Source organism: Electrophorus electricus, chromosome 7, assembly GCF_041902795.1.
Source record: "Electrophorus electricus isolate QZ-2024a chromosome 7, ASM4190279v1, whole genome shotgun sequence".
Classification (NCBI taxonomy): domain Eukaryota; kingdom Metazoa; phylum Chordata; class Actinopteri; order Gymnotiformes; family Gymnotidae; genus Electrophorus; species Electrophorus electricus.
In genome coordinates, this window is record NC_137503.1 from 22,975,020 (window position 1) to 22,990,531 (window position 15,512).

At 38.8% G+C, this 15,512-nt stretch overlaps 1 protein-coding gene across 5 annotated transcripts; it reads right to left on the bottom strand.

Annotated features, from left to right (window-relative positions):
* Positions 1 to 6,521: 6,521 nt before the first annotated feature.
* On the bottom strand, positions 6,522 to 14,926 carry slc35b2 (solute carrier family 35 member B2). 5 transcript variants are annotated; one of them, XM_027015686.3, is made up of 5 exons: positions 14,503 to 14,926; positions 12,155 to 12,387; positions 11,758 to 11,918; positions 11,118 to 11,402; positions 6,522 to 9,860 (listed from the first exon to the last, which is right to left on the bottom strand). In XM_027015686.3, the coding sequence occupies exons 1-5, from the start codon at positions 14,517 to 14,519 to the stop codon at positions 9,204 to 9,206; spliced, it is 1,353 nt and encodes a 450-aa protein (XP_026871487.3). In that variant the 5' UTR covers positions 14,520 to 14,926; the 3' UTR covers positions 6,522 to 9,203. The 5 variants fall into 5 exon arrangements, with proteins under 5 accessions (XP_026871487.3, XP_026871496.3, XP_026871504.3 ...); XM_027015695.3 differs by having other exon boundaries at positions 12,155 to 12,345; positions 14,503 to 14,925; XM_027015703.3 differs by having other exon boundaries at positions 12,155 to 12,274; positions 14,503 to 14,924.
* Positions 14,927 to 15,512: the final 586 nt, after the last annotated feature.

Consider the following 15,512-nt stretch of genomic DNA (forward strand, 5'->3'; position numbering starts at 1 on the left):
GGGAAAACGTGTTCGTCGTATATAAACAATATCTTATTCAATTTTGTTTCTATGAATAGCACTGATTTTATATATTTGGCAGTATATTTTGTCACTTGAAGTCCCTTCAGAAAAAAGTCTTAAATCACAGGAAAAAAAACTCCCAAGGAACGAAATTAATGATACAACAATATTTAATTGTAATTTTCGATCATGTATTTACATTGCATTGTTTGTAGATGTTGCTTTCTTAATGTAATGCTAGTTTTGGATTTAGCAAACAAAACTGCATGCAGCTCCAAACTGCAAAAATTCTTTCAGAATCTGTAGCCACAAGTAGTGGTGATGAATAATAAGACTACTTTTTCCATTTACTGAAATTTAAGTAGTTATACTTTCTTTTCTTTTCTTTTTTTGCTTTGTGGGATTCAAATTGTACATCAGCATTTAAAGTACACGTACTGATATTTAATGTATACTAAAAGTGTATATTGTACATATTTCTGTTGGGAGGGAAAAAAGAAGGCCCAGCATATGCTATAAGCAGAGATAAAGAGACTAATCACTGTGCTTGCTGACAGCTTTTTCTTCATCCTTTTTGGATGACCTCATTTTGCATTCAAAAATCTTGTATCATGGTGTTTAGGTTTCTTCTAAGTCACATGTTTGAGAGAAAAAAGGCACCAATGAGTGGGAGGAGGGGGAGACCTCTACTGAACACTCATTTCAGCAGGTGCAGGAGGGAATGTTTTCCCTTCTTAAGAACACTGAACGTTGCCCTTCAACGTTTTGCTTAAGAGTGCGCAACTCCACCACTCAAATGAAAGGCAGCTAAACCAACAGCTCCCTCCTGTAATCCCATGTTTGCGGTTAGCACTCTGACAGGTTGGTCGGATGCAAAACACCCAACCTGCGCTGCGGTGACTGAAACACAGCTACCGCCACCGACTGGTTGGTCTGGTACTGTTCACTTTTTTTGTTGTTGTTGTTAAAGGTTTGACAACCATGGCAGCGAAAGATTTAAAGAGTCTGCTGAAACAAAGAAAACCACACTTTACAATACATATTTAAAAAATGTGCGCATACTAAAGCCCACCTTAACTTTCGATATCTTACATCCTGTGGAAACTTGGGTCTTTTGTTCAAAAGAAGGTCTGTGATCTACAACTTCTAGATCTACAATCTTCTAAATCTACACCTACACAGATAACAGTTACAACAAGGTAAGAAGTGGAGGCAGAACATGGTGGCTCTCTGTCTGGGAATCCCTTTTCTTCCACGAAACAGAGAAACTGTGGCCAGCTGTGCTCTCAGAGGACATGTAATGATTTGTACCTATTCATACCAAAACAGCACAAAATATGGTTGCTTGTTAGAAACACTGAGTCATCAAAATTTGGTATGAATAATTGAAGGTTTGGGCATTTGATTTGTGCCAGCTGAAACCTTATTGTGTGAAACCTTCTCATCCGAATTCACCTTTTTTTTTTCTTTTTTTTTTAAATGCTGCCAGTATCAAGTAGACTTGAGTTAAAACAAAACACTAAATGGTCATTGGAAGTATTCAGAAAGATGAATCAACATAAAATTACCACCTTTGGTTGCTGAATATGGTTAATGTTTCTTGTAAAGATTCGAGGTGTCCTAGTGTCTCCTCCCACTGTACATTCCCCCTAATCAAGGTTTCCTGATGGTCCCTTACTTCGTATCTTGCTAATTTCCTCCTGCCCACCATATAGCTCATGTGTGTTACGCCTACTACTTTTGCTGAATTAACCTTATTTGAGTGGGTGCCCTTTGCAGCTGGTGGGCGAGGTGATTCCACTTAACATAAAGGCTGACATGTCCAGGAAAACACTAAGCAGATTAAATGATTCATTTTGTTCATTTATTCCTGTATGTTAGGCCTGATATTTTCAACAGATACTTCACAGAACATATTCTTCCTTTGTGGTTGAGCTCTTCATTAACACGTTGTAGCTCATGTCACACTGTGTTAGTTTACACTGTATTTGTGTGAAAACCTTACAGCTCGTGTGAATAAGAATACAGTATCACCCATAATTATTTCATATCGTTATCAGTGCTAACTACAGCAAATATTGGTAATATGTGATAAATCACTTTACCACATGATTGGTTCAACCTTATCATTTGTTCTAGTTTTAAATTCACTGCTCTGTTCAATCACTCTAAAGCTTCTCCTTGATTAGAACATGTTGGTGTTGATGTGAGGGTGAGAAAAACAGATTCAAGAAACATAACATAGTTGATAATTGCCTTATCAATATAGGCCCATCACATCAGGGTGTTGGGTCTGTTTTCTTTTTGAGAGAACTCTGTTACTTTTAATGGCACTAATTCAACAGCGTTAGTTGTATGCATGGGTGTAGCCCAAAGTTCACTTCTTGGCCCTTTATTATACATGATCAATAGTAATAACAAATGTTCCAAATTCTATTCATATGCTGTCATTTATTGCTTTATCCACCCTAATAGTTAAACTTACATCAGGATTATGCTGAATGCAGGAAAAAAAATCCATTATAGGCATTTGCTATATATGAATTTGTTATCTCAGTGTTTGAAGATGTTGGCTGTTGTTTATGTTGCATTTGTGAATTGTTGTAATATATTCACTTAGTACTCTACTCATATATCAGGGATATCATATGGATATCATATCCCTTTGGAAACAAATACTGTTTATAAGTCTATTCTGTTTATAAGTCTATTCTTGGCACATGTAATAGTGATAGGTATAGTTATCGTTCTTGTGATATTGATCTTTTGTCTATTCTCTGTTTCTTCTACATTAATTTATTCTTAATGTGAATATCCCAGTTGATCTTATGCTACAGTTACTAGCTATACTATGTTCTTCCAGCAGGGATTGAAAACATCCCCCCACACTTATAGGGTCCCTGGAGAAGTACCCCAGAGAATTTTGGTACAGACAGAGGGTTTAGCCCTATAAATTGATTCATAGGTACTTATCTTTGGTAAGTACTTATCTTCCTCCTTTAAGTATGCTGAAGCAGTATATCATATATTCATAGGCTTTGCTAAATAAATAAATAAATAAATAAATAGTATGTTCAAATGCTTTGTAGATGAAAATGTACCTGCTGGGCTCAGAGGGGACATATGTACACACAAGTTTTCACACCAGTTTGCTATACCTAAATTTAAGTTAATAAATCACAGTAAAAACGTATATATTAAAAAAACAGCCACACTGGTGATGATTGCTTCTGAGACTGTATGACTGATTTCTATAATTTTGCACCAAAATACATGTTGCACAGGCTATGGTTACATTAGCTGCCAGGCATTTGTAAATAAAATTAACGTTACCTCTGCTGGCTCATTTGCATTACTGAAAAGAATCGAACACTTTGGGTTATCTGGCAAAACACGAGTGGGCTCAAGTAGGCGGAGGTGTTCAGAAAACAACAGTGCTCCACAAAAGGCATCGGCATTCTGCAAAAATTGTCTACAGTATTTTTATTTCTGTAACATAGTCGTGGAAACCACAACGAGGTTGGAGGTGAGATTTCACAGATTACCACTTTGACTCGATGAAACGGGTGCTGCCAAGGCCGCATTATGAATCACACAATCCTCATTTTCCATGAAAAACAAGCAGTCACATTTATGGTAATTCAAGGACTGAACACAAAAAAACAAGTGTATCACTTAAATCGCTAATTGACAGATTACAGTAGTTATTTTGGACAGATAAAGGTCCATGACCAAAAAAAAAAAAAAAAATAGAGAATTTATTTGAGAACTTCCCATCTTCTCAGCCTATGCGGGTGCAGGCCGTCAAGGTTCAAGGTGACTTTGATCAAAAAACAAAGGTACTGCTCAGATGTTTTAGATTAGACTGTAAAAGTGGGACACTTTTTTGGTAGATGCACAAGGGCACACTTTGTCGTCAGTCCCCTAAATGTAAATGTATTTGGGGTTTTTCAGTGAATTTAAAAACTTTTTTTGGAGAGTTTTTCCTGTAATTGTCATTCTTTTATTCATATACCTAGTATCTACTGAAGGTGTGAATCATAAATGAAACAGATTATAGTTAATGTCTGCTAGCTCTTTTGCTTTTCTTGCACAGATAATGAAGGACCTCTATATGAAACATTCAGTTTCAGGACTACACAGTAGTCTTCATCAGCTGTGCCATTTGTGAAGCAAATATATTTATGAATGAATTAATTTGTTTGTTTGTGTAAGTCCACATCATGCTGGCAAAACATCTTAAGACCTCTGATGGTGTCTTGTGGTATCTAGCACCAAGACATTTAAGTCCTGTAAACTGTGAGGTGGGGCTGCCATGGACAGGGGGGGGGGGGGGGGGGGTGTTCCAGAACATCCCTTAGATGTTCGATCCTCAGATGTATTAACAGATTGAGATCTTGGGAGTTTTGGCCAACACTTTTCTTGTATTTGTCTTGTTTTTCAAACCATTTTTGCAGTGTGGCAGTGTGCATTATCCTTCTGAAAAAAGCCTCTGCCATTAGGGAATACTTTTGGGGTGTGTGTGTGAGAGAGTGTTATATGCTAAAGTGACATCCATATGAATGCCAGGACCCAAGGTTTCCTAGCACCAATATTGCCCAAAGCATTACACATTCCATCAGCTTGCCTTCGCCCCTTAGGGTTTTTTCAACATCTGTAACATTTGTGCCTGAAATCTCTACAAATCCAGCGTTTCCAGAAAAAAAAAAAAAAAAAGTGTGTACATCGAATATAGTAAAAGTAAATTCCTCTAATCTGCGGTATGTATAATGTAAGTCACAGCTCTTGGTGCCAAGCATGCAGTTAGCTTTTATTAGCTCTTCTCAGATCTCTTACCAACAAACTATTCTTAATTATTGATTTCATTGCAAGGCAGAGACTTAATTTTATGCTTGTAAGAACTCTTGCTAAACTAATGCAGCAGTGCAGCTGTGTCAGTCAAATCAACTCCAACAAGCTTCAATCTCATAAATGCCCCATGAGGCAATAGGAAAGGTGGTAGAACAGCTACTCTATTTGGAGATTCATTTTAACGTAAGCAAGGAATTTAGCTCCTTTGAACATCTCTGTGCAACTCTGAGAGGGGCACTGCAAATTTGATTAGGAACAATCTACAGTCTTCCTGTGCACCATGTCTTTTAAATTTCTGATTTTAGGCATTTTGGTTTTAATCATTTTGTCATTACTGATTATTTGAGTATACTGTAAAGATTGACAATACCCAGGGCAATAATGCCAAGGAACTATGCTCCACTGAATTCTTTTGATCTCTATTGACCCATTTCAAATCTACCTTTTATTAGAAACATCATTAAAATGGTATTCAAACAACTAATTTTTCCTTTATCTTTGAACAACATGCACATGCCCATTAAATTAGGTCTAGTGATGCCCCAGGCTGAAACTGAAAGTTTCCATGCCCCACTTTAATTGTTGAACAAACGTACACAAAATAAAAACATTACCACCAAGACCTCACTACAGGTACTACATTACAAACACTAGCACCATGTGAATTCACTATAGGTACTACATTACTAACACTTGCACCATGTGAATTCACTATAGGTACTACATTACTAACACTTGCACCATGCGAACTCACTACATGTATTGCATTCCAGCATCTTTCCAAACTCAGTTAACACTTTCAGTCAGAGCCAGTTTCTCTGTTCACTGTAAGGAGATAGCAGTAGAAAGTGACCTGTGCTAATATGTAAAAGCATGTCACACAGGAGACAAGGTAACGATAATGCACACATTTGAAGGCTAGCCGCATATAACCACTTAACCTACCAAATACATGTTGGAATACAAAAGCAAAGACATAGACTTACATTGTCAAACACATTGGTTATGTTGGCAAAATGAGCAGTCCTAAGTATACAACACAAACTTGTTAAATGAAAACTACAGCCATTAAACGGCCCATTTTATAAGCCTTTGACATCTTGCTGTGTACGTGACAAAATAAAATTTGTAAAAATTGTGTAATAATTGATATCACGACAGAGAGCCGCCAAAAAATGAGCATGGAACAGGACTGAGAAACAGAACGGGGGGGGGGGGGGGGAGGGAGAGAGAGAGAGAGAGAGAGAGAGAAAAAAAAAGGTGTATGCAGATCGGATAGAAGAATAAAAAACAGAAGGGAAAGAAGCATCAGGATGGAGAGGAGAGGGCATCTTTATTAAAAAAGGGAATGGAAAAAAAACGAAAACGCATAAGCTCAGTTCTGTCCCTTCAAATGACCTGAGAACATTGGGGTCAGGCAGCATCCTTTCATTCTGTCCCCCAGTAAACAGGCAGTGAAGAAACGCCCTTGGTTCCAGCCCAAACATAGCCCGGAGACCGCTTCTGGAAAAACATGTCCTTCCACTACTCCGCATCAAATACTCAAGAAAGAGCTTGGACCTCATTCTGGCTGGTGGACAGCCTGTGGATTTTGGCAATTGTGAGATTTCTGTTCTTGATATTTTTATTTACTCTATGTGAGGCGGAAAAGACGGGCAAGACGTTCATCAAATAATCAAATTAATTTAATTTGCCTAACATAATTAATACATCCTTTTCAAAAAGAGTAAAAACAGAATACATTAGCTGGATTGCATTTCCTCATGTCCTCGGCACGTTGTTCACATTCTTCCAAACAAAAATCCAGTAACAAGTTTCAGAGTCCAAGACACATTCACACCAGGCAACATGGGATTTAATACAGAACCTCTCCTAGAGAGCGGTACAGCATTGAACTCACACAGAAACACGTACCAGACATTTACTGAGACATGATACAAATATAACCATTTAATGTCTATGTTGAAGATCACTGGGTCTGTTCATCATAAGATAAATATTTTGGTAGTGTGTTGTCAACGGACCAGTGTTTGTCAGGATATCAATTTAAACACCCACCCACCCTTTTTTTGATTTGCATAGCAACCTTAAGTTTGAATCTGTCCAAAAAGAAAGGAAATCATGTAAATTAAGGACTTACTCATTAAAAGTAATTGTAATACAGGACAGATGATCATATGAAATAAACAGGGTTTTATAAACATCTTGAATTGTCTATGGAGGGGTGAATGAAAAACTCATTTGCATAAGTTTTTCACACTTAAAAATCAGGTGCATTCATACTTGCAGTATGTAAGTCCATTTCACTACTGGAGGTTGGTGTAAACCCTTCTCATCTAGTTAAAGCATCTACTCATTTGAACAAATAAAAATACCCCAAAGAAAGGTTTTACCCATAACTGAAAGCATACACCTTTATAGACATTACAAACATGAGTCTTCATCAGGGATCTACCTCAAAGGCAACAGACCCGTTTTCCAACCAAACCTTATTTTCTAAAGCGCGCACGCACGCACGCACGCACGCACGCACGCACGCACGAATGATTGCTAACCCACTGGTTGGTAGATCCCCACTTTCATGTACATTGCCCAAAACAATGAAAATTTCCAAAATAAATATAAGCAAAATAATGTTTTTCAATTGTTAGTTAAGAGTGTAACAGGAAAATAAACCATTCACATTCAAATATTCCATCACACTTGATTTTCTCCTGAAGTAATGCTAGGTTTCTTCTCCCTGGCCTCAAGACCAAAGCTGACTTTTGCAGTACTTTTTGTCCACATTTTGTGGTTGCTTTACTTGAACCACTATTCAGAAAAATCACAAGATTCACCATGTGGCGCCAAAGGAAATGTGCCGTACTCAGCCAGTTAAAGCCATCCAAATGGATGCCTCAAACGGAAACTGTTGCATTTAAAAACATTTCCAAGGCCACTTGAGAGGCCACTTTTTTTCCCATATTTAGCGCTCTGTTTAAATATGCCTTGATATGCACATATAAAAGTAAGCTAGGTGAATTGCAAATTTGTGAATGAGCTCTGGTACCTGCCAAAAAGGTGCGTCCACATACGCCCTGTAAGCGAGTCACGGGTGCTACACTGTGGTTGGCTCAGTGGGATGAAATGCCCACTGAAAACAAGCTAATGAACTATAGCACCATTTGGAATGTACCTCAAACTATCTATACCACGAAACAAACGTGCTGTACATAATCTTCACAAACGCCCCAGCAAACCGGAGAATAGATCTTCATACGAGAAAATATCCTTACAATAAGATCACTTAAGAATTCCTTGTGCAAACGTACACACAGCCATGTCAAGTATTTATGCTGTGACCGTTCAAAAGAATATTTTAACCAACAACTCCAAGGGAAACTGCAATTTTTCCATACCGGAGCAGTTAAGGTGGTGAAGAACACTACAACACCACTTGAACAACAAAGAATTTTCTAGCAAGTTATTTAGCTAACATTTCAGGATGCTTTGATTATACAATGGTCACCATCTGCAAATTGGTATAACAAGTGAAGTCCAGTTTCTCTATCAATAGGCACTCATGGTCTGTGAGGCTGATCAAGGCTTAGCATCAAGTCCACAGCCAGCCCAAGAAAACTACCTTGGGGCAACCAATGCAATCAGCTCCACCTAAATGCCAAGGTAGCCTCTGGTGTAAAATACAATGAAAAGAAAACCTAAATAAGACCTCCCCAAAAATAAAGAGTGCAAACAAATCTAGATTTCTGACAAGATTTCCTAATAAAATCCCATTCATTGATATTGAAGAGCTGTTTAGCCAATAAGTAGCATAGGTGACAAGGTTGTATTTTAGCCTGAGAAACAAACACAACAAACATGACCCCTTAATGCCAAACACCACAACGTTCTTCAGAGTGATGAGTGTCAACCTGGATTGGCCTTGGAGGCTTTAAGGGAAAGCAAAACTATAAATAAGAACTTTAAAGCAGGGGATTAACTTTTATTTTAGCAACAGAAAGATGACAGTATCAGCAGTCATCGAACACAAACAAGTAATGACCCATCACTGGTGAAAAACCACCCATGGAGGATTTCAGTAACACACACACTCACACTCTCTCTCTCTCTCTCTGTATATGCAAACAATTGCTCCCATTACTCTACATGTGACAGCAAATTCTAAATCCTTTTTTTTTTTTCTTTAAAGAAAAAGGAGTCATCCCATTCTGTATCTTTTTATAAAAAGAGCAGAAACAAAGTTGCGCGAGACACCCAAAAAAATAAGACAAACAAACCCAGGCTGAACCACTGAAAATGTGGTCCCTGCACAAAGTTGTGACCCCCCCCATGCTTCCGGCATCCTCTGACTAGACCTTCTGCAAGGGCGGTGGTGCGGTGCGCTTACCGTTCCTCTTCATACGGCTACGTGCGTAGACGCGGAGGAAGAGGGCAAGGAAAACCAAGACAATACCCAGGCCACCAATGATGGTGACGGTGTGGCCGTACAGAAAGCAGGAGAGCAGGATAGCGAGGGCCTGGCGCAGGGTCATGATGATAGTGAAGACGGCGGCACCAAACTGAGCGATGGTGTAGAAGATGAAGAGCTGGCCGCAGGCAGAGCAGATGGACAGCAGCACAGCGTGCAGGGCGAACTCCGAGTGGCGTACCATGAACGCCAGGGAGTCAAAGAAGGCACCCTGTTCCAGTAACGAGCCTACAGTGAAGAGGCAGGAGAACAGGTTCACGCCGAACATCATCTGCACCGACGACACTTTGTACATGAAGAGGTTGTCCTGCCAGTTGGAGGTGAAGCTGTCAAAGGTGATGTAGCCAGCCAGGAGGAACAGCCCAGAGAATGTGGTCACTGTGGGCGGGTGCTTGATGGGGGAGCTGGATAGGAGGAACATGCTGACCCCCACAGAGATCAGCGCTGCTGTGAAGTACTCCCAGTACTCGTAGCTCTTGTGTGAAATCAGTTTCCCCATCAGCATCACGGGGATGACCTTAGAGGCTTTGGCCAAAACCTACCAGTGCCAGAAACACCAACATGAATAAGCTAAGAGAAACAAAGCTGCACTTACAAAGCCTAAAAGAGGCTGTGCCCTTTTCAAATGCAGGAAACTTAAAATACTAAAGCACAAGGGGAAATACCCTTTGCATTTCATTTATAAAATCTGCCAAGTACATCAATCTATAAATTTCCTTCAGAAGTCATACGTGATCAAAAATTCAGTTCAATTTAAAACAAAAATATTTACAATATTTATGCATGCTACTATAAATTGACAGTAAATGAAGCTGTATAATAAGCAGTTTTACCCAATATCAACATCCATGAATACACAGAATATCATGAATAACAATTTTTGTACACTAAACACATGCATCAAAAAAATCCAAGCTCCAAAATACAGAAGATTCATAAACCAAGCTCGAACAGTACTTAAGATTTTAAATATGCTCTCTAAGGCTTCAGATTTAAAATGGTGCAAAGACCTTTGGTGCAAAGATCTTTGAATGTCAGCTTTGATTTAAAAGTATTTCTACACATACCACATCCCTAATCACTCAGGAATTGTGGTTTCCTAAGCATGCAGGACACCAAGTACATAGACAAAGTAAAGTTAAGAGAAGGTTGCATGTCTCTTGCATGATAGCCATTTTCCCTGTTCCTCCTCTACAGTTCCATGTGTGTACTGTGCCTTTATTTCATATATTATTGGGAACCTTTGGGTCTTCTCTAGACTGAAAAGCTATGCTGGATTTAACCCAAGTGACCCACATTTGACTAGTCAGGCACTCCCAATTTCTAGCCCTTGAGCGGGCACTGTGGCAACACACTACTTCCTATTAAAATGCTATAAAATCATTCCTGTACTTCTTATGGAACATAAATGCATAACCAAATGACCCACAATATCTAAATGGCTCTTTTTAAATTGGTATATAGACTTTTAAATTAATGCACATAGACTTCAAAATAACTCCAAAACTACAGTATCAATTAAAATCTAAAATAATGGAATATTGTGTCAAAAATAGACACATTAATGTGACATGGACAAAGATATGCCTGCATTATATTCACCAAAATTACTTGTTGGATCATGTGAATTGATCAAATCACATACAGAACACCCATCTGGAAATGTCTGGGGCTTGGAGACATTGACTACACATTGCCACACTCTGCATTCTCAGTATTGCAGGAGTCAATATCACGATATCAAATGATCAAACAATATATCGCACAGCCCTTCTGTGCAGCCACTGTGCTTCACCTGTGTTGGGAAGCTGATGTACTTGAGGGCCTCGTACTGGCACCAGCTGCTGAGAATGTTGGAGAGGGAGGCGAACGAGTACTTGTACATGGGAACGCCATGGCGTGGCTGTTTGAAGACGACACAGCACAGCCCTGCCACAGTCAGGGCCAGGATGCGGTTCATGAACACCAGGAACTGCGAGTCGCTGAAGTGCTCTCCGCCACCGCCGCCCTCCTCTTCGGTGCCGCCGTAGGAGCACGTCATAACCCGCTCCTGGAGTACGCCCCATGTCAGATATGAGCCCTGCAGGGGAAGGAGCTAGCACCTTTAAGGCAACTCAACTAAAGATCACCAAAGGACAAAAATAACAAAGCAATTATACTAACAGATTCACAGTGAATGCATAGCTTTATACTCAACAAAGACAAACTTCAGCAGGAGGGTTAAAACAGCACAGAGACTGTAAAGCATGCAGGAACAAAACTGCCTGAAAGTTAAATGTTACAAAAGATTTTTTTTATCTAGATAATTTTACAGATAATTTTACAACATTAAAATATAAGACAGCCAATTTCGAGAACAGACAACAAATGTGACTATGTGGGTTATCTGTTTAAACAATCCACAGCCTAAAGACACCAAACACAAAACTGCTCACCTGAAGTCCAGCAGCACAGAAAATGAGTTTCATGGATTGTCGTGTTGATGAAGTAGACTCGGTCTCAGCTCTGGGTGCCACAGATACATCATCCAGCACTGCATTCTTAGAATCAGTGCCGAACACACATGACCTTATGGCAGGAAAACAAAACCCTCGTCCTGCAAGAGCACAAAAAGCCATGGTGAAGTAGGCTGGCTGAATGCAAAAGAAGGAGGAAGGAGCATGAGCTCACAGAAAATTAGTGAACAACCATCTCAAAAAGGTTATGATGGCTTAGTACATGATAAATTACTTGTTTAAAATTAGCGTGAGATTGCCAAAGCCATCCTGTGTATTGCTATGCTCAATGAGGAGAGTAACTTAGAAAAGGAACAAGGTAGATCATTTACCACACCTGTCTCTAGGTAGTTGATCCTCTTAAAGTAGGTGATTAGAAAGTATCCAGGGATGATAAAGGTGGCGTAGCCCAGGATGTTGAGAAAGAAACGGAAAAGCCACATGTCCTGCCAGGCCTCTAGGAGGGGACGGTCTGCAGCATCAGCCAGTACACCAGTACAGAGGCCCAGCAATAGGCCAGGCCACACACTGCATGTGCACGCATGCACACACACACAGACACCACATTTCCTATGATTTAGACCAAATGGTATGTTTGCTCTCCAACGCATTGCCGAACGCATTCACAGTCAGGACACAAAGGCAATATTGAAACTACACAAATGTCTCCTTCAACAAACTTTCTAACTTCCAGCAAAACCTGATACCAGCAACCAGGTTCACCCACAGTCCTAAAATAAACAAGCATACTGAGAAAATCAAGAACTGTTTAGGGCAAGTCCAACAGGAACACAGACATTCTGCATGCAATGAAGCAAATATGAAAAAACTATATTGTATTTGGAGGTAGTGCACAGATCTATTTTTTTTTAAACAAATAATCAGTTCTCCCATTTAGTGCCCTGTGAATGCAGTGAAGACAACCGTGATCGAGTGCATTTCTATTTTGCACATTCTTGAAGTGGGCCTCTTCCAAACCCAAGCACCTTTCAACAGAGCCTCTTTGTACACACGGCTCAAGTCCTGCAGGCCACGAAAGCTGTAGTAGCTGCCACACCAGGCCACAGCCCACCCTTGCCACACTGCAAGATTCTTGGAGAATAGCTACTGATGCCCCCAAAAGTACACTTTTTATCTAAGAGCTTGGAAAACTCAACAAACAAAACAAAAACAACAAACACAATAGTAACCCATGATTTATAGTTACAAATGCCATTTGCCTAGGCTGAAACTTCTGTACATACAGGTAAAATACTTAAGTACTTATACTTAAGGCAACATCAAAGTAAATACAGGTGTTTAAATCCTGGTCACTAAAAGATTAATTGCTACATCTTAAAATGTTTTAGAAATCCTTTCAACGTCAACTTGAACGCATTTTGTTTAATATAAGTAATAACCCATTTAATACACACATTCTAATTAAACATTTATGACAATACAATTGAAAATAGCATGCCGTTTTTCAGTACTCTACTGGTCAATCTAAAGTTTTTGGTTTGGTAGGAGAATGAAAATGAATGAGTACCCCACACACAGCATTAAGCTACAGACAAATAACTAATATCTGTACTACCCCTTAACTACATTCATTAAGTCTAGAATTAAGCTTCCCATCAACAGACACGTTTGTTAAAACACTACACGGATCGTTAAGTAATCCTAGGACGTGATGGTATCATATTTTAATCTTTATTAGTGCCCTAAAAGTGAAAACCTAAGGTTGAGAAACATGTACAAAAAGAGTTCGTATCTAATTCAGCCTTTCTCAGCTAATTACATGATATCTATGCGAGTCCGTAAAGAAATGTAAAATATAAAATTATTCGTTTAGACGTGTTATATCTTCTTCACGATTCTGTAAAGCAAATTTGACACAGATTTTCTGATTCTGCAAGACTACTTTTTGCTAGTTTGACAGAACAAATCTGACATCATTGTGAACTGGTTCCAGAATGGATGAATGCACTGGTTTGCCAAGTGTGGCATACAATTAACCTACGACATCGATAAAATCTAACAATGTTAGACTGCTACAGTAAATATGATGAGACTAAAATTCCCTGTCAAATGCAACATAAGTACATAGCTAGCAAGCTATGGTAGCTCGCTCACTGACATCCTCATTACCAGCTACCCGTTAACAGCGTTTGTCAAACCAGCTAATTTAATTAACTCAATTGTATATTTGGTCATATATGAACGTTCCTAACTAGTAAATAAAGCACTAGCTAGCCAACTATATTTTATTTCTCACGTAGCTATCTGCTAGCTAGGTTAAAACACGCACAGGTAGCTTCACAGGTTAGTTATTCTAAGATAGCTAGTTTAGCTAGCTACGTTAGCAGGTTTTCAGAGAATTGTTTGCTTGGTATAAACTCAACACGGAAAATAAAACAGTATTTTAAATTATTGAGCATCGCTAGATAAGCAGTTACATCATGTACATTAAGCCAACTGTTTTACAATAAGAGGTTAGTTGTCCAGCTAACCTTATCTATAACCTAGCTAGGTTAACTAACTAATGTCTGATGGATTGCTTTCCTTGCTTGCTAGCCATGCTAGGAATAGAAGATGGAATGCATAGCAATAATCTCGTGATAAATAAGCAACGAACTACCTGTGATGGTTAAGTTTTAAAAGTCAATAACTTACACAAAAGTTAAAAACACAATGCGTTCTTACCTCAAAAAATGTGGCATTTTCAAGAAAGTTTGCTAGCTAGTCAGACGGCTAGCGTTACACCCCCTGAACTCTTTCAGACTGTTTACTTAAGCAGAACATGAATCGTTAAAATATACAATACCCAAAAAGCGTTCAACAAAAGACAGACGTTCCAGTGTCGTTTTTTCCTAAAATTAAACTTTTCCCATAAATGTCAACTCATCTGTTAATTAGCTAATGCTAGCTATCTGAATGAGCTCTCTAACCGTGTCTGTCACACAATCCTATCACAGATGAACTGAGATCATTCTGTGGTTGCTATTACTAGCTAGCAACTTTCCCAGCCACGAAGTCGTTTCCGGTATTTGCAGGAATGCAAAATAAGTGCAGATTTGTATATTCACGCAGTCATTTAACATAATATAATATTTTATAAAGGTCACATATAATCCCACTGTAGACTGCGTTCCTCAGAAAATCTGGAATATTAGCTAGTTAGCTATGAGATGAAAAGACTTTTGTTTTGTAAACTCTAAATCGGAAATTAAACATAGACATAAAAAGTAGGGCGAGAGTTGTCGTAAAAATTGTTTTATTTATAACGTAATAGAACTGTTGTTTGCATAAGGAAAAATGGCGTAGTCAGTTTATAAGACATCGATCCAATAAGACAGGCTGCATTTTTTCTTGCGCTACTAGTATTAACATACACAATTGTATGAAGTAGTGTCTTGAGCAACTGCTTAGGCCCGTTCTTCCAACATATCTCCAAACACGAATCTCAAAATACACAGGCACATAATGAATTTTATTTAGGTCTAGGCCTATTCATGTCTCCCACGAGAACATAACTAGTAGAAAAAAAGTGAGAAAAAAACTTCTGAATAAAATAATTTTTATACATACAGAAATTCACACATCGTATTACCCAGTCCACTGTCTACCGTCCTGTTTAACGATTGTTTAAATCTAGTGTATAGTGATCGGTGTATTTTATTTAATAGTTGCGACTCATTGTAAAAGGTAAAGTC